The following is a 26,836-nucleotide window of genomic DNA, read 5'->3' on the forward strand; positions in this document are numbered from 1 at the left end:
TTTATCATGTTATATTTATTATTAAGACATTATTTATTGTTCTTTTTATAATTAAGACATGTTCTATTTATTATGTTCTATTTATCATTAAGACGTGTAATATTTATCATGTTCTATTTATCATTAAGACATGTTATATTATTCATGTTATATTTATCATTAAGACATGTTATTTATCATGTTCTATTTATCATTAAGACATGTTCTATTTATCATGTTCTATTTATCCTTAAGACATGTTATATTTATCATGTTCTATTTATCATTAAGACATGTTCTATTTATCATGTTCTATTTATCATTAAGACATGTTATTTATCATGTTCTATTTATCATTAAGACATGTTCTATTTATCATGTTCTATTTATCTTTGAGACATGTTCTATTTATCATGCTCTATTTATCCTTAAGACATGTTATATTTATCATGTTATATTTATTATTAAGACATTATTTATTGTTCTTTTTATAATTAAGACATGTTCTATTTATCATTCAGACGTGTAATATTTATCATGTTCTATTTATCATGTTCTATTTATCATTAAGACATGTTCTATTTATCATGTTCTATTCATCATGTTCTATTTATCATTAAGACATGCTATATCTATCGTGCTATATCTATCATGTTCTATTCATCATTAAGACATGTTCTATTTATCATGTTCTATTCATCATGTTCTATTTATCATTAAGACATGCTATATCTATCGTGCTATATCTATCATGTTCTATTCATCATGTTCTATTTATCATTAAGACATGTTCTATTTATCATGTTCTATTTATCATTAAGACATGTTCTATTTATCATGTTCTATTTATCATTAAGACACGTTCTATTTACCATGTTCTAGTTATCATTAAGACGTGTAATATTTATCATGTTCTATTTATCATTAAGACATGTTATATTTATCATGTTATATTTATTATTAAGACATTATTTATTGTTCTTTTTATAATTAAGACATGTTCTATTTATCATGTTCTATTTATCCTTAAGACATGTTATATTTATCATGTTCTATTTATCATTAAGACATGTTATATTTATCATGTTATATTTATCATTAAGACATGTTATTTATCATGTTCTATTTATCATTAAGACATGTTCTATTTATCATGTTCTATTTATCTTTGAGACATGTTCTATTTATCATGCTCTATTTATCCTTAAGACATGTTATATTTATCATGTTATATTTATTATTAAGACATTATTTATTGTTCTTTTTATAATTAAGACATGTTCTATTTATTATGTTCTATTTATCATTCAGACGTGTAATATTTATCATGTTCTATTTATCATTAAGACATGTTCTATTTATCATGTTCTATTCATCATGTTCTATTTATTATTAAGACATGCTATATCTATCGTGCTATATCTATCATGTTCTATTCATCATTAAGACATGTTCTATTTATCATGTTCTATTTATCATTAAGACATGCTATATCTATCATGTTCTATTTATCATGTTCTATTTATAATGTTCTATTTATCATTAAGACATGCTATATCTATCATGTTCTATTTATCGTGTTCTATTTAGCATTTAGACATGTTCTATTTATCATGTTCTATTAATCATTAAGACATGTTCTATTTATCATGTTCTATTCATCATTAAGACATGTTCTATTTATCATGTTCTATTTATCATTAAGACGTGTAATATTTATCATGTTATATTTATTATTAAGACATTATTTATTGTTCTTTTTATAATTAAGACATGTTCTATTTATTATGTTCTACTTATCATTAAGACATGTTCTATTTACCATGTTCTAGTTATCATTAAGACGTGTAATATTTATCATGTTCTATTTATCATTAAGACATGTTCTATGTATCATGTTCTATTTATCCTTAAGACATGTTATATTTATCATGTTATATTTATTATTAAGACATTATTTATTGTTCTTTTTATAATTAAGACATGTTCTATTTATTATGTTCTATTTATCATTAAGACGTGTAATATTTATCATGTTCTATTTATCATTAAGACATGTTATATTATTCATGTTATATTTATCATTAAGACATGTTATTTATCATGTTCTATTTATCATTAAGACATGTTCTATTTATCATGTTCTATTTATCCTTAAGACATGTTATATTTATCATGTTCTATTTATCATTAAGACATGTTATATTTATCATGTTCTATTTATCATTAAGACATGTTATTTATCATGTTCTATTTATCATTAAGACATGTTCTATTTATCATGTTCTATTTATCTTTGAGACATGTTCTATTTATCATGCTCTATTTATCCTTAAGACATGTTATATTTATCATGTTATATTTATTATTAAGACATTATTTATTGTTCTTTTTATAATTAAGACATGTTCTATTTATTATGTTCTATTTATCATTCAGACGTGTAATATTTATCATGTTCTATTTATCATGTTCTATTTATCGTTAAGAAATGTTCTATTTATCATGTTCTATTTATCATTAAGACATGTTCTATTTATCATGTTCTATTCATCATGTTCTATTTATCATTAAGACATGCTATATCTATCGTGCTATATCTATCATGTTCTATTCATCATTAAGACATGTTCTATTTATCATGTTCTATTCATCATGTTCTATTTATCATTAAGACATGCTATATCTATCGTGCTATATCTATCATGTTCTATTCATCATGTTCTATTTATCATTAAGACATGTTCTATTTATCATGTTCTATTTATCATTAAGACATGTTCTATTTATCATGTTCTATTTATCATTAAGACATGTTCTATTTACCATGTTCTAGTTATCATTAAGACGTGTAATATTTATCATGTTCTATTTATCATTAAGACATGTTATATTTATCATGTTATATTTATTATTAAGACATTATTTATTGTTCTTTTTATAATTAAGACATGTTCTATTTATCATGTTCTATTTATCCTTAAGACATGTTATATTTATCATGTTCTATTTATCATTAAGACATGTTATATTTATCATGTTCTATTTATCATTAAGACATGTTATTTATCATGTTCTATTTATCATTAAGACATGTTCTATTTATCATGTTCTATTTATCTTTGAGACATGTTCTATTTATCATGCTCTATTTATCCTTAAGACATGTTATATTTATCATGTTATATTTATTATTAAGACATTATTTATTGTTCTTTTTATAATTAAGACATGTTCTATTTATTATGTTCTATTTATCATTCAGACGTGTAATATTTATCATGTTCTATTTATCATGTTCTATTTATCGTTAAGAAATGTTCTATTTATCATGTTCTATTTATCATTAAGACATGTTCTATTTATCATGTTCTATTCATCATGTTCTATTTATCATTAAGACATGCTATATCTATCGTGCTATATCTATCATGTTCTATTCATCATTAAGACATGTTCTATTTATCATGTTCTATTCATCATGTTCTATTTATCATTAAGACATGCTATATCTATCGTGCTATATCTATCATGTTCTATTCATCATGTTCTATTTATCATTAAGACATGTTCTATTTATCATGTTCTATTTATCATTAAGACATGTTCTATTTATCATGTTCTATTTATCATTAAGACATGTTCTATTTACCATGTTCTAGTTATCATTAAGACGTGTAATATTTATCATGTTCTATTTATCATTAAGACATGTTATATTTATCTTGTTATATTTATTATTAAGACATTATTTATTGTTCTTTTTATAATTAAGACATGTTCTATTTATCATGTTCTATTTATCCTTAAGACATGTTATATTTATCATGTTCTATTTATCATTAAGACATGTTATATTTATCATGTTCTATTTATCATTAAGACATGTTATTTATCATGTTCTATTTATCATTAAGACATGTTCTATTTATCATGTTCTATTTATCTTTGAGACATGTTCTATTTATCATGCTCTATTTATCCTTAAGACATGTTATATTTATCATGTTATATTTATTATTAAGACATTATTTATTGTTCTTTTTATAATTAAGACATGTTCTATTTATTATGTTCTATTTATCATTCAGACGTGTAATATTTATCATGTTCTATTTATCATTAAGACATGTTCTATTTATCATGTTCTATTCATCATGTTCTATTTATTATTAAGACATGCTATATCTATCGTGCTATATCTATCATGTTCTATTCATCATTAAGACATGTTCTATTTATCATGTTCTATTTATCATTAAGACATGCTATATCTATCGTGCTATATCTATCATGTTCTATTCATCATGTTCTATTTATCATTAAGACATGTTCTATTTATCATGTTCTATTTATCATTAAGACATGTTCTATTTATCATGTTCTATTTATCATTAAGACATGTTCTATTTATCATGTTCTATTTATCATCAAGAAATGTTCTATTTATCATGTTCTATTTATCATTAAGACATGTTATTTATCATGTTCTATTCATCATGTTCTATTTATCATTAAGACGTGTAATATTTATCATGTTATATTTATTATTAAGACATTATTTATTGTTCTTTTTATAATTAAGACATGTTCTATTTATTATGTTCTATTTATCATTAAGACGTGTAATATTTATCATGTTCTATTTATCATTAAGACATGTTATATTATTCATGTTATATTTATCATTAAGACATGTTATTTATCATGTTCTATTTATCATTAAGACATGTTCTATTTATCATGTTCTATTTATCCTTAAGACATGTTATATTTATCATGTTCTATTTATCATTAAGACATGTTATATTTATCATGTTCTATTTATCATTAAGACATGTTATTTATCATGTTCTATTTATCATTAAGACATGTTCTATTTATCATGTTCTATTTATCTTTGAGACATGTTCTATTTATCATGCTCTATTTATCCTTAAGACATGTTATATTTATCATGTTATATTTATTATTAAGACATTATTTATTGTTCTTTTTATAATTAAGACATGTTCTATTTATTATGTTCTATTTATCATTCAGACGTGTAATATTTATCATGTTCTATTTATCATGTTCTATTTATCGTTAAGAAATGTTCTATTTATCATGTTCTATTTATCATTAAGACATGTTCTATTTATCATGTTCTATTCATCATGTTCTATTTATCATTAAGACATGCTATATCTATCGTGCTATATCTATCATGTTCTATTCATCATTAAGACATGTTCTATTTATCATGTTCTATTCATCATGTTCTATTTATCATTAAGACATGCTATATCTATCGTGCTATATCTATCATGTTCTATTCATCATGTTCTATTTATCATTAAGACATGTTCTATTTATCATGTTCTATTTATCATTAAGACATGTTCTATTTACCATGTTCTAGTTATCATTAAGACGTGTAATATTTATCATGTTCTATTTATCATTAAGACATGTTATATTTATCATGTTATATTTATTATTAAGACATTATTTATTGTTCTTTTTATAATTAAGACATGTTCTATTTATCATGTTCTATTTATCCTTAAGACATGTTATATTTATCATGTTCTATTTATCATTAAGACATGTTATATTTATCATGTTCTATTTATCATTAAGACATGTTCTATTTACCATGTTCTAGTTATCATTAAGACGTGTAATATTTATCATGTTCTATTTATCATTAAGACATGTTATATTTATCATGTTCTATTTATCATTAAGACATGTTCTATTTACCATGTTCTAGTTATCATTAAGACGTGTAATATTTATCATGTTCTATTTATCATTAAGACATGTTATATTTATCATGTTATATTTATTATTAAGACATTATTTATTGTTCTTTTTATAATTAAGACATGTTCTATTTATCATGTTCTATTTATCCTTAAGACATGTTATATTTATCATGTTCTATTTATCATTAAGACATGTTATATTTATCATGTTCTATTTATCATTAAGACATGTTCTATTTATCATGTTCTATTTATCTTTGAGACATGTTCTATTTATCATGCTCTATTTATCCTTAAGACATGTTATATTTATCATGTTATATTTATTATTAAGACATTATTTATTGTTCTTTTTATAATTAAGACATGTTCTATTTATTATGTTCTATTTATCATTCAGACGTGTAATATTTATCATGTTCTATTTATCATTAAGACATGTTCTATTTATCATGTTCTATTCATCATGTTCTATTTATTATTAAGACATGCTATATCTATCGTGCTATATCTATCATGTTCTATTCATCATTAAGACATGTTCTATTTATCATGTTCTATTTATCATTAAGACATGCTATATCTATCGTGCTATATCTATCATGTTCTATTCATCATGTTCTATTTATCATTAAGACATGTTCTATTTATCATGTTCTATTTATCATTAAGACATGTTCTATTTATCATGTTCTATTTATCATTAAGACATGTTCTATTTATCATGTTCTATTTATCATCAAGAAATGTTCTATTTATCATGTTCTATTTATCATTAAGACATGTTATTTATCATGTTCTATTCATCATGTTCTATTTATCATTAAGACGTGTAATATTTATCATGTTATATTTATTATTCAGACATTATTTATTGTTCTTTTTATAATTAAGACATGTTCTATTTATTATGTTCTACTCATCATTAAGACATGTTATTTATCATGTTCTATTTATCATTAAGACATGTTCTATTTATCATTAAGATGTGTTATACTTATCATGTTCTAGTTATCATGTTCTATTTATTATTCAGACATTATTTATTGTTCTTTTTATAATTAAGACATGTTCTATTTATTATGTTCTACTCATCATTAAGACATGTTATTTATCATGTTCTATTTATCATTAAGACATGTTCTATTTATCATTAAGATGTGTTATACTTATCATGTTCTAGTTATCATGTTCTATTTATCATTAAGACATGTTCTATTTATCATGTTCTATTTATCATGTTCTATTTATCATTAAGACGTGTAATATTTATCATGTTATATTTATTATTAACACATTATTTATTGTTCTTTTTATAATTAAGACATGTTCTATTTATTATGTTCTACTTATCATTAAGACATGTTCTATTTATCATGTTCTATTTATCATTAAGACATGTTATTTATCATGTTCTATTTATCATTAAGACATGTTCTATTTATCATTAAGATGTGTTATACTTATCATGTTCTAGTTATCATGTTCTATTTATCATTAAGACATGTTCTATTTATCATGTTCTATTTATCCTTAAGACATGTTATATTTATCATGTTATATTTATTATTAAGACATTATTTATTGTTCATTTTATAATTAAGACATGTTCTATTTATTATGTTCTATTTATCATTCAGACGTGTAATATTTATCATGTTCTATTTATCATGTTCTATTTATCGTTCAGAAATGTTCTATTTATCATGTTCTATTTATAATGTTCTATTTATCATGTTCTATTTATCATTAAGACGTGTTATACTTATCATGTTCTAGTTATCATGTTCTATTTATCATTAAGACATGTTCTATTTATCATGTTCTATTTATCATGTTCTATTTATCATTAAGACGTGTAATATTTATCATGTTATATTTATTATTAAGACATTATTTATTGTTCTTTTTATAATTAAGACATGTTCTATTTATTATGTTCTACTTATCATTAAGACATGTTCTATTTATCATGTTCTATTTATCATTAAGACATGTTATTTATCATGTTCTATTTATCATTAAGACATGTTCTATTTATCATTAAGATGTGTTATACTTATCATGTTCTAGTTATCATGTTCTATTTATCATTAAGACATGTTCTATTTATCATGTTCTATTTATCCTTAAGACATGTTATATTTATCATGTTATATTTATTATTAAGACATTATTTATTGTTCATTTTATAATTAAGACATGTTCTATTTATTATGTTCTATTTATCATTCAGACGTGTAATATTTATCATGTTCTATTTATCATGTTCTATTTATCGTTCAGAAATGTTCTATTTATCATGTTCTATTTATAATGTTCTATTTATCATGTTCTATTTATCATTAAGACATGCTATATCTATCATGTTCTATTTATCGTGTTCTATTTAGCATTTAGACATGTTCTATTTATCATGTTCTATTTATAATGTTCTATTTATCATGTTCTATTTATCATTAAGACATGCTATATCTATCATGTTCTATTTATCGTGTTCTATTTAGCATTTAGACATGTTCTATTTATCATGTTCTATTTATCATTAAGCACATGTTCTATTTATCATGTTCTATTTATCATTAAGACATGCTCTATTTATCATGTTCTATTTATCATTAAGACATGTTCTATTTATCATGTTCTATTCATCATGTTCTATTTATCATTAAGACATGCTATATCTATCATGCTATATCTATCATGTTCTATTTATCATGTTCTATTTATCATTAAGACATGTTCTATTTATCATGTTCTATTTATCATTAAGACATGTTCTATTTATCATGTTCTATTTATCATGTTCTATTTATCATTAAGACATGTTCTATTTATCATGTTCTATTCATCATGTTCTATTTATCATTAAGACATGTTCTATTTATCATTAAGACGTGTAATATTTATCATGTTATATTTATTATTAACACATTATTTATTGTTCTTTTTATAATTAAGACATGTTCTATTTATTATGTTCTACTTATCATTAAGACATGTTCTATTTATCATGTTCTATTTATCATTAAGACATGTTATTTATCATGTTCTATTTATCATTAAGACATGTTCTATTTATCATTAAGATGTGTTATACTTATCATGTTCTAGTTATCATGTTCCATTTATCATTAAGACATGTTCTATTTATCATGTTCTATTTATCCTTAAGACATGTTATATTTATCATGTTATATTTATTATTAAGACATTATTTATTGTTCATTTTATAATTAAGACATGTTCTATTTATTATGTTCTATTTATCATTCAGACGTGTAATATTTATCATGTTCTATTTATCATGTTCTATTTATCGTTCAGAAATGTTCTATTTATCATGTTCTATTTATAATGTTCTATTTATCATGTTCTATTTATCATTAAGACGTGTAATATTTATCATGTTATATTTATTATTCAGACATTATTTATTGTTCTTTTTATAATTAAGACATGTTCTATTTATTATGTTCTACTCATCATTAAGACATGTTATTTATCATGTTCTATTTATCATTAAGACATGTTCTATTTATCATTAAGATGTGTTATACTTATCATGTTCTAGTTATCATGTTCTATTTATCATTAAGACATGTTCTATTTATCATGTTCTATTTATCATGTTCTATTTATCATTAAGACGTGTAATATTTATCATGTTATATTTATTATTAAGACATTATTTATTGTTCTTTTTATAATTAAGACATGTTCTATTTATTATGTTCTACTTATCATTAAGACATGTTCTATTTATCATGTTCTATTTATCATTAAGACATGTTATTTATCATGTTCTATTTATCATTAAGACATGTTCTATTTATCATTAAGATGTGTTATACTTATCATGTTCTAGTTATCATGTTCTATTTATCATTAAGACATGTTCTATTTATCATGTTCTATTTATCCTTAAGACATGTTATATTTATCATGTTATATTTATTATTAAGACATTATTTATTGTTCATTTTATAATTAAGACATGTTCTATTTATTATGTTCTATTTATCATTCAGACGTGTAATATTTATCATGTTCTATTTATCATGTTCTATTTATCGTTCAGAAATGTTCTATTTATCATGTTCTATTTATAATGTTCTATTTATCATGTTCTATTTATCATTAAGACATGCTATATCTATCATGTTCTATTTATCGTGTTCTATTTAGCATTTAGACATGTTCTATTTATCATGTTCTATTTATAATGTTCTATTTATCATGTTCTATTTATCATTAAGACATGCTATATCTATCATGTTCTATTTATCGTGTTCTATTTAGCATTTAGACATGTTCTATTTATCATGTTCTATTTATCATTAAGCACATGTTCTATTTATCATGTTCTATTTATCATTAAGACATGCTCTATTTATCATGTTCTATTTATCATTAAGACATGTTCTATTTATCATGTTCTATTCATCATGTTCTATTTATCATTAAGACATGCTATATCTATCATGCTATATCTATCATGTTCTATTTATCATGTTCTATTTATCATTAAGACATGTTCTATTTATCATGTTCTATTTATCATTAAGACATGTTCTATTTATCATGTTCTATTTATCATGTTCTATTTATCATTAAGACATGTTCTATTTATCATGTTCTATTCATCATGTTCTATTTATCATAAAGACATGTTCTATTTATCATGTTCTATTTATCATTAAGACATGTTCTATTTATCATGTTCTATTTATCATTAAGACATGTTCTATTTATCATGTTCTATTTATCATTAAGACATGTTCTATTTATCATGTTCTATTTATCATGTTCTATTTATCATTAAGACATGTTCTATTTATCATGTTCTATTCATCATGTTCTATTTATCATTAAGACATGTTCTATTTATCATGTTCTATTTATCATTAAGACATGTTCTATTTATCATGTTCTATTTATCATTAAGACATGTTCTATTTATCATGTTCTATTTATCATGTTCTATTTATCATTAAGACATGTTCTATTTATCATGTTCTATTCATCATGTTCTATTTATCATTAAGACATGCTATATCTATCATGCTATATCTATCATGTTCTATTCATCATGTTCTATTTATCATTAAGACATGTTCTATTTATCATGTTCTATTTATCATTAAGACATGTTATATTTATCATGTTATATTTATTATTAAGACATTATTTATTGTTCATTTTATAATTAAGACATGTTCTATTTATTATGTTCTATTTATCATTCAGACGTGTAATATTTATCATGTTCTATTTATCATGTTCTATTTATCGTTCAGAAATGTTCTATTTATCATGTTCTATTTATAATGTTCTATTTATCATGTTCTATTTATCATTAAGACGTGTAATATTTATCATGTTATATTTATTATTCAGACATTATTTATTGTTCTTTTTATAATTAAGACATGTTCTATTTATTATGTTCTACTCATCATTAAGACATGTTATTTATCATGTTCTATTTATCATTAAGACATGTTCTATTTATCATTAAGATGTGTTATACTTATCATGTTCTAGTTATCATGTTCTATTTATCATTAAGACATGTTCTATTTATCATGTTCTATTTATCATGTTCTATTTATCATTAAGACGTGTAATATTTATCATGTTATATTTATTATTAAGACATTATTTATTGTTCTTTTTATAATTAAGACATGTTCTATTTATTATGTTCTACTTATCATTAAGACATGTTCTATTTATCATGTTCTATTTATCATTAAGACATGTTATTTATCATGTTCTATTTATCATTAAGACATGTTCTATTTATCATTAAGATGTGTTATACTTATCATGTTCTAGTTATCATGTTCTATTTATCATTAAGACATGTTCTATTTATCATGTTCTATTTATCCTTAAGACATGTTATATTTATCATGTTATATTTATTATTAAGACATTATTTATTGTTCATTTTATAATTAAGACATGTTCTATTTATTATGTTCTATTTATCATTCAGACGTGTAATATTTATCATGTTCTATTTATCATGTTCTATTTATCGTTCAGAAATGTTCTATTTATCATGTTCTATTTATAATGTTCTATTTATCATGTTCTATTTATCATTAAGACATGCTATATCTATCATGTTCTATTTATCGTGTTCTATTTAGCATTTAGACATGTTCTATTTATCATGTTCTATTTATAATGTTCTATTTATCATGTTCTATTTATCATTAAGACATGCTATATCTATCATGTTCTATTTATCGTGTTCTATTTAGCATTTAGACATGTTCTATTTATCATGTTCTATTTATCATTAAGCACATGTTCTATTTATCATGTTCTATTTATCATTAAGACATGCTCTATTTATCATGTTCTATTTATCATTAAGACATGTTCTATTTATCATGTTCTATTCATCATGTTCTATTTATCATTAAGACATGCTATATCTATCATGCTATATCTATCATGTTCTATTAATCATGTTCTATTTATCATTAAGACATGTTCTATTTATCATGTTCTATTTATCATTAAGACATGTTCTATTTATCATGTTCTATTTATCATGTTCTATCTATCATTAAGACATGTTCTATTTATCATGTTCTATTCATCATGTTCTATTTATCATTAAGACATGTTCTATTTATCATTAAGACGTGTAATATTTATCATGTTATATTTATTATTAACACATTATTTATTGTTCTTTTTATAATTAAGACATGTTCTATTTATTATGTTCTACTTATCATTAAGACATGTTCTATTTATCATGTTCTATTTATCATTAAGACATGTTATTTATCATGTTCTATTTATCATTAAGACATGTTCTATTTATCATTAAGATGTGTTATACTTATCATGTTCTAGTTATCATGTTCCATTTATCATTAAGACATGTTCTATTTATCATGTTCTATTTATCCTTAAGACATGTTATATTTATCATGTTATATTTATTATTAAGACATTATTTATTGTTCATTTTATAATTAAGACATGTTCTATTTATTATGTTCTATTTATCATTCAGACGTGTAATATTTATCATGTTCTATTTATCATGTTCTATTTATCGTTCAGAAATGTTCTATTTATCATGTTCTATTTATAATGTTCTATTTATCATGTTCTATTTATCATTAAGACGTGTAATATTTATCATGTTATATTTATTATTCAGACATTATTTATTGTTCTTTTTATAATTAAGACATGTTCTATTTATTATGTTCTACTCATCATTAAGACATGTTATTTATCATGTTCTATTTATCATTAAGACATGTTCTATTTATCATTAAGATGTGTTATACTTATCATGTTCTAGTTATCATGTTCTATTTATCATTAAGACATGCTATATCTATCATGTTCTATTTATCGTGTTCTATTTAGCATTTAGACATGTTCTATTTATCATGTTCTATTTATAATGTTCTATTTATCATGTTCTATTTATCATTAAGACATGCTATATCTATCATGTTCTATTTATCGTGTTCTATTTAGCATTTAGACATGTTCTATTTATCATGTTCTATTTATCATTAAGCACATGTTCTATTTATCATGTTCTATTTATCATTAAGACATGCTCTATTTATCATGTTCTATTTATCATTAAGACATGTTCTATTTATCATGTTCTATTCATCATGTTCTATTTATCATTAAGACATGCTATATCTATCATGCTATATCTATCATGTTCTATTTATCATGTTCTATTTATCATTAAGACATGTTCTATTTATCATGTTCTATTTATCATTAAGACATGTTCTATTTATCATGTTCTATTTATCATGTTCTATTTATCATTAAGACATGTTCTATTTATCATGTTCTATTCATCATGTTCTATTTATCATAAAGACATGTTCTATTTATCATGTTCTATTTATCATTAAGACATGTTCTATTTATCATGTTCTATTTATCATTAAGACATGTTCTATTTATCATGTTCTATTTATCATTAAGACATGTTCTATTTATCATGTTCTATTTATCATGTTCTATTTATCATTAAGACATGTTCTATTTATCATGTTCTATTCATCATGTTCTATTTATCATTAAGACATGTTCTATTTATCATGTTCTATTTATCATTAAGACATGTTCTATTTATCATGTTCTATTTATCATTAAGACATGTTCTATTTATCATGTTCTATTTATCATGTTCTATTTATCATTAAGACATGTTCTATTTATCATGTTCTATTCATCATGTTCTATTTATCATTAAGACATGCTATATCTATCATGCTATATCTATCATGTTCTATTCATCATGTTCTATTTATCATTAAGACATGTTCTATTTATCATGTTCTATTTATCATTAAGACATGTTATATTTATCATGTTATATTTATTATTAAGACATTATTTATTGTTCATTTTATAATTAAGACATGTTCTATTTATTATGTTCTATTTATCATTCAGACGTGTAATATTTATCATGTTCTATTTATCATGTTCTATTTATCGTTCAGAAATGTTCTATTTATCATGTTCTATTTATAATGTTCTATTTATCATGTTCTATTTATCATTAAGACGTGTAATATTTATCATGTTATATTTATTATTCAGACATTATTTATTGTTCTTTTTATAATTAAGACATGTTCTATTTATTATGTTCTACTCATCATTAAGACATGTTATTTATCATGTTCTATTTATCATTAAGACATGTTCTATTTATCATTAAGATGTGTTATACTTATCATGTTCTAGTTATCATGTTCTATTTATCATTAAGACATGTTCTATTTATCATGTTCTATTTATCATGTTCTATTTATCATTAAGACGTGTAATATTTATCATGTTATATTTATTATTAAGACATTATTTATTGTTCTTTTTATAATTAAGACATGTTCTATTTATTATGTTCTACTTATCATTAAGACATGTTCTATTTATCATGTTCTATTTATCATTAAGACATGTTATTTATCATGTTCTATTTATCATTAAGACATGTTCTATTTATCATTAAGATGTGTTATACTTATCATGTTCTAGTTATCATGTTCTATTTATCATTAAGACATGTTCTATTTATCATGTTCTATTTATCCTTAAGACATGTTATATTTATCATGTTATATTTATTATTAAGACATTATTTATTGTTCATTTTATAATTAAGACATGTTCTATTTATTATGTTCTATTTATCATTCAGACGTGTAATATTTATCATGTTCTATTTATCATGTTCTATTTATCGTTCAGAAATGTTCTATTTATCATGTTCTATTTATAATGTTCTATTTATCATGTTCTATTTATCATTAAGACATGCTATATCTATCATGTTCTATTTATCGTGTTCTATTTAGCATTTAGACATGTTCTATTTATCATGTTCTATTTATAATGTTCTATTTATCATGTTCTATTTATCATTAAGACATGCTATATCTATCATGTTCTATTTATCGTGTTCTATTTAGCATTTAGACATGTTCTATTTATCATGTTCTATTTATCATTAAGCACATGTTCTATTTATCATGTTCTATTTATCATTAAGACATGCTCTATTTATCATGTTCTATTTATCATTAAGACATGTTCTATTTATCATGTTCTATTCATCATGTTCTATTTATCATTAAGACATGCTATATCTATCATGCTATATCTATCATGTTCTATTAATCATGTTCTATTTATCATTAAGACATGTTCTATTTATCATGTTCTATTTATCATTAAGACATGTTCTATTTATCATGTTCTATTTATCATGTTCTATCTATCATTAAGACATGTTCTATTTATCATGTTCTATTCATCATGTTCTATTTATCATTAAGACATGTTCTATTTATCATTAAGACGTGTAATATTTATCATGTTATATTTATTATTAACACATTATTTATTGTTCTTTTTATAATTAAGACATGTTCTATTTATTATGTTCTACTTATCATTAAGACATGTTCTATTTATCATGTTCTATTTATCATTAAGACATGTTATTTATCATGTTCTATTTATCATTAAGACATGTTCTATTTATCATTAAGATGTGTTATACTTATCATGTTCTAGTTATCATGTTCCATTTATCATTAAGACATGTTCTATTTATCATGTTCTATTTATCCTTAAGACATGTTATATTTATCATGTTATATTTATTATTAAGACATTATTTATTGTTCATTTTATAATTAAGACATGTTCTATTTATTATGTTCTATTTATCATTCAGACGTGTAATATTTATCATGTTCTATTTATCATGTTCTATTTATCGTTCAGAAATGTTCTATTTATCATGTTCTATTTATAATGTTCTATTTATCATGTTCTATTTATCATTAAGACGTGTAATATTTATCATGTTATATTTATTATTCAGACATTATTTATTGTTCTTTTTATAATTAAGACATGTTCTATTTATTATGTTCTACTCATCATTAAGACATGTTATTTATCATGTTCTATTTATCATTAAGACATGTTCTATTTATCATTAAGATGTGTTATACTTATCATGTTCTAGTTATCATGTTCTATTTATCATTAAGACATGTTCTATTTATCATGTTCTATTTATCATGTTCTATTTATCATTAAGACGTGTAATATTTATCATGTTATATTTATTATTAAGACATTATTTATTGTTCTTTTTATAATTAAGACATGTTCTATTTATTATGTTCTACTTATCATTAAGACATGTTCTATTTATCATGTTCTATTTATCATTAAGACATGTTATTTATCATGTTCTATTTATCATTAAGACATGTTCTATTTATCATTAAGATGTGTTATACTTATCATGTTCTAGTTATCATGTTCTATTTATCATTAAGACATGTTCTATTTATCATGTTCTATTTATCCTTAAGACATGTTATATTTATCATGTTATATTTATTATTAAGACATTATTTATTGTTCATTTTATAATTAAGACATGTTCTATTTATTATGTTCTATTTATCATTCAGACGTGTAATATTTATCATGTTCTATTTATCATGTTCTATTTATCGTTCAGAAATGTTCTATTTATCATGTTCTATTTATAATGTTCTATTTATCATGTTCTATTTATCATTAAGACATGCTATATCTATCATGTTCTATTTATCGTGTTCTATTTAGCATTTAGACATGTTCTATTTATCATGTTCTATTTATAATGTTCTATTTATCATGTTCTATTTATCATTAAGACATGCTATATCTATCATGTTCTATTTATCGTGTTCTATTTAGCATTTAGACATGTTCTATTTATCATGTTCTATTTATCATTAAGCACATGTTCTATTTATCATGTTCTATTTATCATTAAGACATGCTCTATTTATCATGTTCTATTTATCATTAAGACATGTTCTATTTATCATGTTCTATTCATCATGTTCTATTTATCATTAAGACATGCTATATCTATCATGCTATATCTATCATGTTCTATTTATCATGTTCTATTTATCATTAAGACATGTTCTATTTATCATGTTCTATTTATCATTAAGACATGTTCTATTTATCATGTTCTATTTATCATGTTCTATTTATCATTAAGACATGTTCTATTTATCATGTTCTATTCATCATGTTCTATTTATCATTAAGACATGTTCTATTTATCATGTTCTATTTATCATTAAGACATGTTCTATTTATCATGTTCTATTTATCATTAAGACATGTTCTATTTATCATGTTCTATTTATCATTAAGACATGTTCTATTTATCATGTTCTATTTATCATGTTCTATTTATCATTAAGACATGTTCTATTTATCATGTTCTATTCATCATGTTCTATTTATCATTAAGACATGTTCTATTTATCATGTTCTATTTATCATTAAGACATGTTCTATTTATCATGTTCTATTTATCATTAAGACATGTTCTATTTATCATGTTCTATTTATCATGTTCTATTTATCATTAAGACATGTTCTATTTATCATGTTCTATTCATCATGTTCTATTTATCATTAAGACATGCTATATCTATCATGCTATATCTATCATGTTCTATTCATCATGTTCTATTTATCATTAAGACATGTTCTATTTATCATGTTCTATTTATCATTAAGACATGCTCTATTTATCATTAAGACATGTTATATTTATCATGTTCTAGTTATCATGTTCTATTTATCATTAAGACATGTTCTATTTATCATGTTCTATTCATCATGTTCTATTTATCATTAAGACATGTTCTATTTATCATGTTCTATTCATCATGTTCTATTTATCATTAAGACATGCTATATCTATCATGCTATATCTATCATGTTCTATTCATCATGTTCTATTTATCATTAAGACATGTTCTATTTATCATGTTCTATTTATCATTAAGACATGCTCTATTTATCATTAAGACATGTTATATTTATCATGTTCTAGTTATCATGTTCTATTTATCATTAAGACATGTTCTATTTATCATGTTCTATTCATCATGTTCTATTTATCATTAAGACATGTTCTATTTATCATGTTCTATTCATCATGTTCTATTTATCATTAAGACATGCTATATCTATCATGCTATATCTATCATGTTCTATTTATCATGTTATATTTAGCATTTAGACATGTTCTATTTATCATGTTCTATTTATCATTAAGACATGTTCTATTTATCATGTTCTATTTATCATTAAGACATGCTCTATTTATCATTAAGACATGTTATATTTATCATGTTCTAGTTATCATGTTCTATTTATCATTAAGACATGTTCTTTTGATCATGTTCTATTTATCATTAAGACATGCTATATCTATCATGTTCTATTTATCATGTTATATTTAGCATTTAGACATGTTCTATTTATCATGTTCTATTTATCATTAAGACATGTTCTATTTATCATGTTCTATTTATCATTCTATCTATCATTCTATTATAGCCAATATAATGTGATTTAAAGGGAACACTGTTGGTGTCGGTCGGCTGGTGTCAACACAAAGACAGAACACAGCAGACTCAAACTCACCACGTGCACTTCATTGCTGCAGTTCTTGTACTCGTCCAGCAGCCGCTCGCTGTAACTCATGAGCCCCTGATCTTCCATGATGTGTCTGATCTGCTGCTCCTCTGCAGCGCGCATCATCCACTCCTGCAGCTCTTCCTCACTGTGAGCTTTAGGGCACTTCACACCGTACTCACATGTTTGTGGTCTACCAACAAAACAAGAACATGCAGTTTATCAGCCACAGACACTTTAGTCTCGTGCAAATATATACTCATATACACTACTCATATAATCTGTTCCTGCCCCCCTCCCAGATTAAAACAAATGAAATCATGTTTAATACATATCTTTACATGTGTACTTTCACTAAAGTAAATGAGGACATGAGAACTGACTGTATTGTATTTTTTTGTAACATGACTCTTCCGTGCAACATGAAAATCAAATCAGTACATACTTGTGAGGAAACATTTTTTGAATATTTAAATAGTCTTTAAAATTTAAAACATGAATTCTATATTGGACTGTGGTTCCTCGTGATTTTACCAGCACCCGGCTGTAATGTGTTACTCCCGTCAGAAGTTGGCAGTAATGCCCCTGAAAGCTTCTTGAGTCTGGAGTTTGACACTAACGCTCCAGGTTCAGATGGAACCAGAGGTGTGTGAAGGGGGCGGAGCTGCTCACTGTTGTGGAAATGATGTATTTCGTTGTGAGAAATCAACAAGTAAACAATGACAAAAGCTTTTATTTGTTCATTTAACAAGATAATATAGAAATATTACAGCCAGTAAGAATTACAGAGTCAATCTATTTCAGCTGAAAGGATTTAGAGAGTTAGAGGGTTAGAGTTAGAGGGTTAGAGTTAGAGGATTAGAGGGTTAGAGTGTTAAAGTTAGAGGGTTAGAGGGTTAGAGTTAGAAGATTAGAGGGTTAGGGTTAGAAGATTAGAGGGTTAGAGTTAGAGGATTAGAGGATTAGAGGATTAGAGGGTTAGGGTTAGAAGATTAGAGTTAGAGGATTAGAGGGTTAGGGTTAGAAGATTAGAGGGTTAGAGTTAGAGGATTAAAGGATTAGAGGATTAGAGGGTTATGGTTAGAAGATTAGAGTTAGAGGATTAGAGGGTTAGGGTTAGAGGGTTAGAGGATTAGAGGGTTAGAGGGTTAGAGGATTAGAAGGTTAGGGTCAGAGGATTAGAGGGTTAGGGTTAGGGTTAGAAGAGTAGAGGGTTAGAGGGTTAGGGTTAGAAGAGTAGAGGGTTAGAGAGTTAGGGTTAGAGGATTAGAGGGTTAGGGTTAGAAGATTAGAGTTAGAGGATTAGAGGGTTAGGGTTAGAGGGTTAGAGGATTAGAGGGTTAGGGTTAGAGGGTTAGAGAGTTAGGGTTAGAGGAATAGAGGGTTATGGTTAGGGTTAGAAGAGTAGAGGGTTAGAGGGTTAGAGGCTTAGAGGGTTGGGGTTAAGGTTAGAGGGTTAGAGGATTAGAGGGTTTAGAGGGTTAGGTTAGAGGGTTAGAGTTAGAGGATTAGAGGATTAGAGGGTTAGGGTTAGAGGGTTAGGGTTAGAAGAGTAGAGGGTTAGAGGCTTAGAGGGTTATGGTTAGGGTTAGAAGAGTAGAGGGTTAGAGGGTTAGAGGCTTAGAGGGTTGGGGTTAAGGTTAGAGGGTTAGAGGATTAGAGGGTTTAGAGGGTTAGGTTAGAGGGTTAGGGTTAGAGTTAGAGGATTAGAGGATTAGAGGGTTAGGGTTAGGGTTAGGGTTAGAAGAGTAGAGGGTTAGAGGCTTAGAGGGTTGGGGTTAAGGTTAGAGGGTTAGAGAATTAGAGGGTTAGAGGGTTAGGGTTAGAAGATTAGAGGGTTAGAGGGTTAGAGGATTAGAGTGTTAGAGGGTTAGGGTTAGGGTTAGAAGAGTAGAGGGTTAGAGGCTTAGAGGGTTGGGGTTAAGGTTAGAGGGTTAGAGGATTAGAGGGTTAGAGGGTTAGGGTTAGAAGATTAGAGGGTTAGAGGGTTAGAGGATTAGAGTGTTAGAGGGTTAGGGTTAGGGTTAGGGTTAGAGGGTTAGGGTTAGGTTAGTTTAGGGTTCGGGTTTGTGCTGTCTCACCTGTCACAGATCCAGAACTCGGCCCGGCGGTCGTGTGGAGGTTGCCGGCCTCTCCACCTGGTGGTGGTGTCCTCGGCCAGTAACTGAGCGTGTCCCACAGAGGAGCAGTGCTTGTAGAAGCTCTCCGGGGAGGACAGGACCAGGAAGCACACTTTGCAGTACATGGTGACCTGTCGGCTCGGCGTCAGCTCGGCCCGGCTCAGCTGGAGGAGGTGAGTCCGGACAAACAGCCCGCTGTGCTCCGCCTTCCACACGGCCATCTCCACCTCGCTCTGGGCCGCCTGGCAGTGGCCTGCCTGGTGCCAACAGGGCTTTCCCTGCCTGACATGACTGCAGTAACTGAAGAGACAATTGAGGGGAAGAGGGCGCACCTGGCTGTAGACGTGCTTCCTGCTGTCTGATAGGTGATGGATCAGAACCGGGTCCCAGGTGTGCGCTGCGTCTGCTGCACAGCTGTCACTCCACCTTTTACCTGTTAGTTTCTGTGGACGTTCATGAAAGCAGGTTTTACAGAGCTCCATGAACTCACCTGAGAACTGCTGGAGGATACTGTGAGCTGCAGGTTCAGGTTTGATGTCAGCCGACTCCAACTCAGCTACGAGTCTCATGAGCCCAGCTCGGTCCAGTTTTCTCTCTCTAACAAAGTTCCACACAGCCACCTCTTGGTCGCTCTTAGCGTAGCTGCAGGTGGGTGTGTGCTGTGGACACCCGGATCCCTCCACAAAGTAGTGACAGACTTTGTACTGGACGTTCGGACCCATGTGTCCCCCTGTGGGACGCTCAGAGATGGGCGTCCACTTGTCAGAACCTTTGCCTTTGGCTAGAAGCACCTTTCTGCCACACCTGTGGACCACTGACTGCAGAGAGTAAGTGCTGTCCTTCTGCCTGATCGAGCACAAATCGCACACCACCTTCATATCAACCTCTGCCAAGAGCTGACCCAGAGGCTCGGCCTGGTTCTGCTGAGCCGGTCCTGTCTCAGCCCGAGCGACGAGGCTACAGAGGTTCATGTGGTTCAGTCCCTCCTGCCTCTCGAACATCCAAACTGCAGCCTCCTCAGAACTTCTGGCAAACGTGCATCGGTTCTGGTGCTGTGTGCAACCGAGAATCTCATCAAAGAACCAACAAACCTCATACTGACTCGGGTTTGGGAAGGCGGGCCGTTTGGAAACAGGCCTCCACCTGGTGTCCCCTTTGGTCCTGCAGAGCAGGACGCTGCGTCCACACTGGTGCTGGACGGGTTTCAGCCGGTAGCTGATGAGAGAATCTCTGAAGCAGCAGAGAGGACAGACGAGCTGCAGGTCGACCGTCAGCAGGAGAGGAGACAGAGACATGGTGCTGCGTTGACAACGCTAAAGACACACTGGGAACGTGTTCAGAGTCCCAGGAACGTCTACCTCTGTCCACCTCCGTCCACCTCTGTCCACCTCCGTCTACCTCTGTCCACCTCCATCCACCGTGTCTGGAAGAAAAGACAGAGGACAGTTTAGATCGTCAGACAGGAAGCTGAAGGTGAAGACAGACTTTTTATTATGTTTTGATTTCAGTTCTTCAGGTTTTCACGTCACACTGCTGAGTTACCTGATGCACCTGAACATCTCCGACCTGAGTGGGACACTCAGGTTTCAGTAACATATGTGACAGGAGACAGACTGAAGACTACCAGTAATAATAACACTACTAGTAAGGTAGGCAGGGAAGGGAGGTAGGTAGTTACTTTATTAATCAACAAGGGGAAATTTTTTCGCTACAGTAGCATTTATAGATACAGGAAAGCAGTAAAATCACAGTAAAATATATTAAATATAAAAATGCACAGTATATACAATAAAGTAGAATAAAATAAAATAGAATAATTAAATTAAATTAAAACTAACTAAACAATAGTGCAAAGTTTTTTTATTTTTTATTATTTCTTTATAATAATAACACTACTAGTTCTGATGATAATACCAGTAATAATAACACTACTAGTAATGATACCACTATTAGTTCTGATAATACTATTAACAATACCACTACTAGTTCTGATAATATTAATAATAATAACACTACTTGTAATAATACTACTACTAGTAATAATAACACTACTCGTTCTGATGATAATACCAGTAATAAATAACACTACTAGTAATAATAACACGACTAGTTCTGATGATAATACTAGTAATAATAACACTGCTAGTTCTGATGATAATACTAGTAATAATAGCACTACTAGTAATGATACCACTATTAGTTCTGATAATACTATTAATAATAACACTACTAGTTCTGATAATATTAGTACAAATACCACTACTAATAATAATAACACGACTAGTTCTGATGATAACACCAGTAATAATAGCACTACTAGTAATAATAACACTACTAGTTCTGATGATAATACCAGTAATAATAACACTACTAGTAATAACATCACTAGTTCTGATTATAATACCAGTAATAATAACATCACTAGTTCTGATGATAATACCAGTAATAATAGCACTACTAGTAATAATAGCACTACTAGTTCTGATGATAATACTAGTGATAATAACACTACTAGTTCTGATGATAATACCAGTAATAATAACAGTACTGGTAATAATAACACTGCTAGTTCTGATGATAATACCAGTAATAATAACATTACTAGTTCTGATGATAATACCAGTAATAATAATACTACTAGTTCTGATGATAACACTATTTCATAATAACACTACTAGCAATAATAGCATTACTAGTTCTGATGATAATACTGGTAATAATAACACTACTAGTAATAACATCACTAGTTCTGATGATAATACCAGTTCATAATAACACTACTAGTTCTGATGATAATACCAGTAATAATAGCACTACTAGTAATAATAACATCACTAGTTCTGATGATAATACCAGTAATAATAACACTACTAGTAATAATAACACTACTAGTTTTGATGATAATACTAGTGATAATACTACCAGTTCTGATGATAATACTAGTTATAATAGCATTACTAGTTCTGATGATAATACTGGTAATAATAACACTACTAGTAATAACATCACTGGTTCTGATGATAATACCAGTTCATAATAACACTACTAGTTCTGATGATAATACCAGTAATAATAGCACTACTAGTAATAATAACATCACTAGTTCTGATGATAATACCAGTAATAATAACACTACTAGTAATAATAACACTACTAGTTTTGATGATAATACTAGTGATAATACTACCAGTTCTGATGATAATACTAGTTATAATAACATTACTAGTTCTGATGATAATACTAGTGATAATAACTACTAGTTCTCATTACAATACCAGTAATAATAACACTACTAGTTCTGATGATAATACTAGTGATAATAACACTACTAGTTCTGATGCTAATACCAGTAATAATAACACTACTAGTAATAATAACACTACTAGTTCTGATGAAAACACTATTTCATAATAACACTACTAGCAATAATAGCATTACTAGTTCTGATGATAATACTGGTAATAATAACACTACTAGTAATAACATTACTAGTTCTGATGATAATACCAGTTCATAATAACACTACTAGTTCTGATGATAATACCAGTAATAATAGCACTACTAGTAATAATAACACTACTAGTTCTGAAGATAATACTAGTAATAACACTACTAGTTCTCATTATAATACCAGTAATAATAACACTACTAGTTCTGATGATAATACTAGTGATAATAACACTACTAGTAATAATGACACTACTAGTTCTGATGATAATACCAGTAATAATAACATTACTAGTTCTGATGATAATACCAGTAATAATAACACTACTAGTAATAACATCACTAGTTCTGATGATAATACCAGTAATAATAACACTACCAGTTCTGATGATAATACTAGTTATAATAACACTGCTAGTTCTGATGATAATACTATTTCATAATAACACTACTAGCAATAATAACATTACTAGTTCTGATGATAATACTGGTAATAATAACACTACGAGTTCTGATGATAATACTAGTTATAATAGCACTACTAGTTCTGATGATAATACTAGTTCATAATAACACTAGTGGTAATAATAACATTACTAGTTCTGATGATAATACTGGTAATAATAACACTACTAGTTCTGATGATAATACTCGTTCATAATAACACTACTAGTAATAATAACATTACTAGTTCTGATGATAATACCAGTAATAATAACACTAGTAGTTCTGATGATAATATTAGTGATAACACTACTAGTTCTGATGATAATACTAGTTCATAATAACACTACCAGTAATAATAACATTACTAGTTCTGATGATAATACTGGTAATAATAACACTACTAGTTCTGATGATAATACCAGTAATAATAACACTACTCGTTCTAATGATACTCGTAATAATAACACTACTAGTGAGAATAACACTACTAGTTCTGATGATAATACTAGTTCATAATAACACTACAAGTAATAATAACACTACTAGTTCTGATGATAATACTAGTTCGTAATAACACTACAAGTAATAATAACACTACTAGTTTTGATGATAATACTCGTGATAATAACACTACTAGTTCTGATGATAACACCAGTAATAATAACACTACTAGTTTTGATGATAATACTCGTGATAATAACACTACTAGTTCTGATGATAACACCAGTAATAATAACACTACTAGTTCTGATGATAATACAAGTTCGTAATAACACTACAAGTAATAATAACACTACTAGTTTTGATGATAATACTCGTGATAATAACACTACTAGTTCTGATGATAACACCAGTAATAATAACAATACCAGTAATAATAACACTACTCGTTCTAATGATACTCGTAATTATAACACTGCTCGTTCCAATCATACGACTAGTTGTCATAATTATACTGAGTGCCGTCCGGCGGATCGTTAATGCTGCGGACTTTGATCCTCCGCGGTACCAGCAGCTCACCTCAGACTTGCAGCGGGGTTCGAAGCAGCACCGAGTGGACCCAGTGGAACCTCCGTGACTCGGATTACAGCTGGAGCTTGTTGGCGGCTCTCCTGCAGTTTATTGTCGAAGTGGGACCGTCTTACTATCACCGGGACACCGCCTCACTTAAGTTTCGTTTCTGGTGTTGTGAGTCAGTTTCAGGTTAGACATGATAGGCATGCGCACTGAGGATCTTCCTGTTCGTTACTTCAGGAAATCTGTCGCCATCCACTCTTTATTTACTTGGTTGTTTCCGGTGTGTGTGTGTGTGTGTGGGGGGGGGGGGGGGGGGGGGGTGTAATCCTCCCAGTATGCAGAGCAGTGTAATCAGGGTGAAATATACTTAGAAGGACATAAACTATTCACCGTTTTATCTTCTGTCTCTAATCATGTTTAATTAAAAGTGTTCAAGTGTGTTTTCATGTCCAGCCAGTGAAAAGTCCTGAAAACACTGCAGGTCCATGAATGTAGTGAAAGTGTGTGAGAGTAACTCAGTTTAAATAACTCAGTTTAAATGATCATCAGGACATCAGCAGTGGAGCTGCAGCACCTCTCCTCAGACAGCTGGGAGGCGGTGCTGCCTGCCAGACAGCACTCAGGGCTGAAGTACAACACAGTCCCTCCATCTCAGGAAGCACTGATGCACCTGCAACATGTTTCAGAGAAGTTCAGCAAGTTAAAGTCTAAATCTGTGCTTCTTTTGGTTGACCTCTGAACCCTGTGGATCTGTCACCTGGCAGATAGATGAAGAGCTGTTAACTAATAAGTTTAAAACCCATTTCTTTTTATTCGTATAGTTTCACCCACGTTTTGAACAGGTGTTAGCATATAAAGGTTAGCATGTTGCTATCCCCTGGTACACGTGTGTGTGTGTGTGTGTGTGTGTGTGTGTGTGTGTGTGTGTGTGTCCAAACTTGACCCGACCATTTCATTACATGTAACAACTCCATTTAAAACCCAGTGAGGAAGCATCAGTTCAGGTGTGAAGTCCAGAACCTAACTCCA

The 26,836-nt window shown here is 27.4% G+C and overlaps 1 protein-coding gene across 1 annotated transcript in view; it reads right to left on the reverse strand.

Moving 5' to 3' along the window:
• LOC138200264 (3'-5' exoribonuclease HELZ2-like) overlaps positions 1-25,948 on the reverse strand; it is a 72,877-nt gene extending 46,929 nt beyond the window's left edge. Inside the window, exons 1-3 of the mRNA XM_069152841.1 lie at positions 25,811-25,948; positions 20,858-22,319; positions 18,786-18,969 (exon numbers count right to left, since the gene is read on the reverse strand). Coding sequence (XP_069008942.1) covers positions 18,786-18,969; positions 20,858-22,191 — 1,518 coding nt within the window. The 5' untranslated portion in view covers positions 22,192-22,319; positions 25,811-25,948. The remainder of the gene's footprint in view (positions 1-18,785; positions 18,970-20,857; positions 22,320-25,810) is intronic.
• Positions 25,949-26,836: the final 888 nt, after the last annotated feature.

This window comes from Embiotoca jacksoni, unplaced genomic scaffold (assembly GCF_022577435.1).
Source record: "Embiotoca jacksoni isolate LCO1_2020_lvr unplaced genomic scaffold, fEmbJac1.0.p SCAF_1, whole genome shotgun sequence".
In the NCBI taxonomy this organism is placed as follows: domain Eukaryota; kingdom Metazoa; phylum Chordata; class Actinopteri; family Embiotocidae; genus Embiotoca; species Embiotoca jacksoni.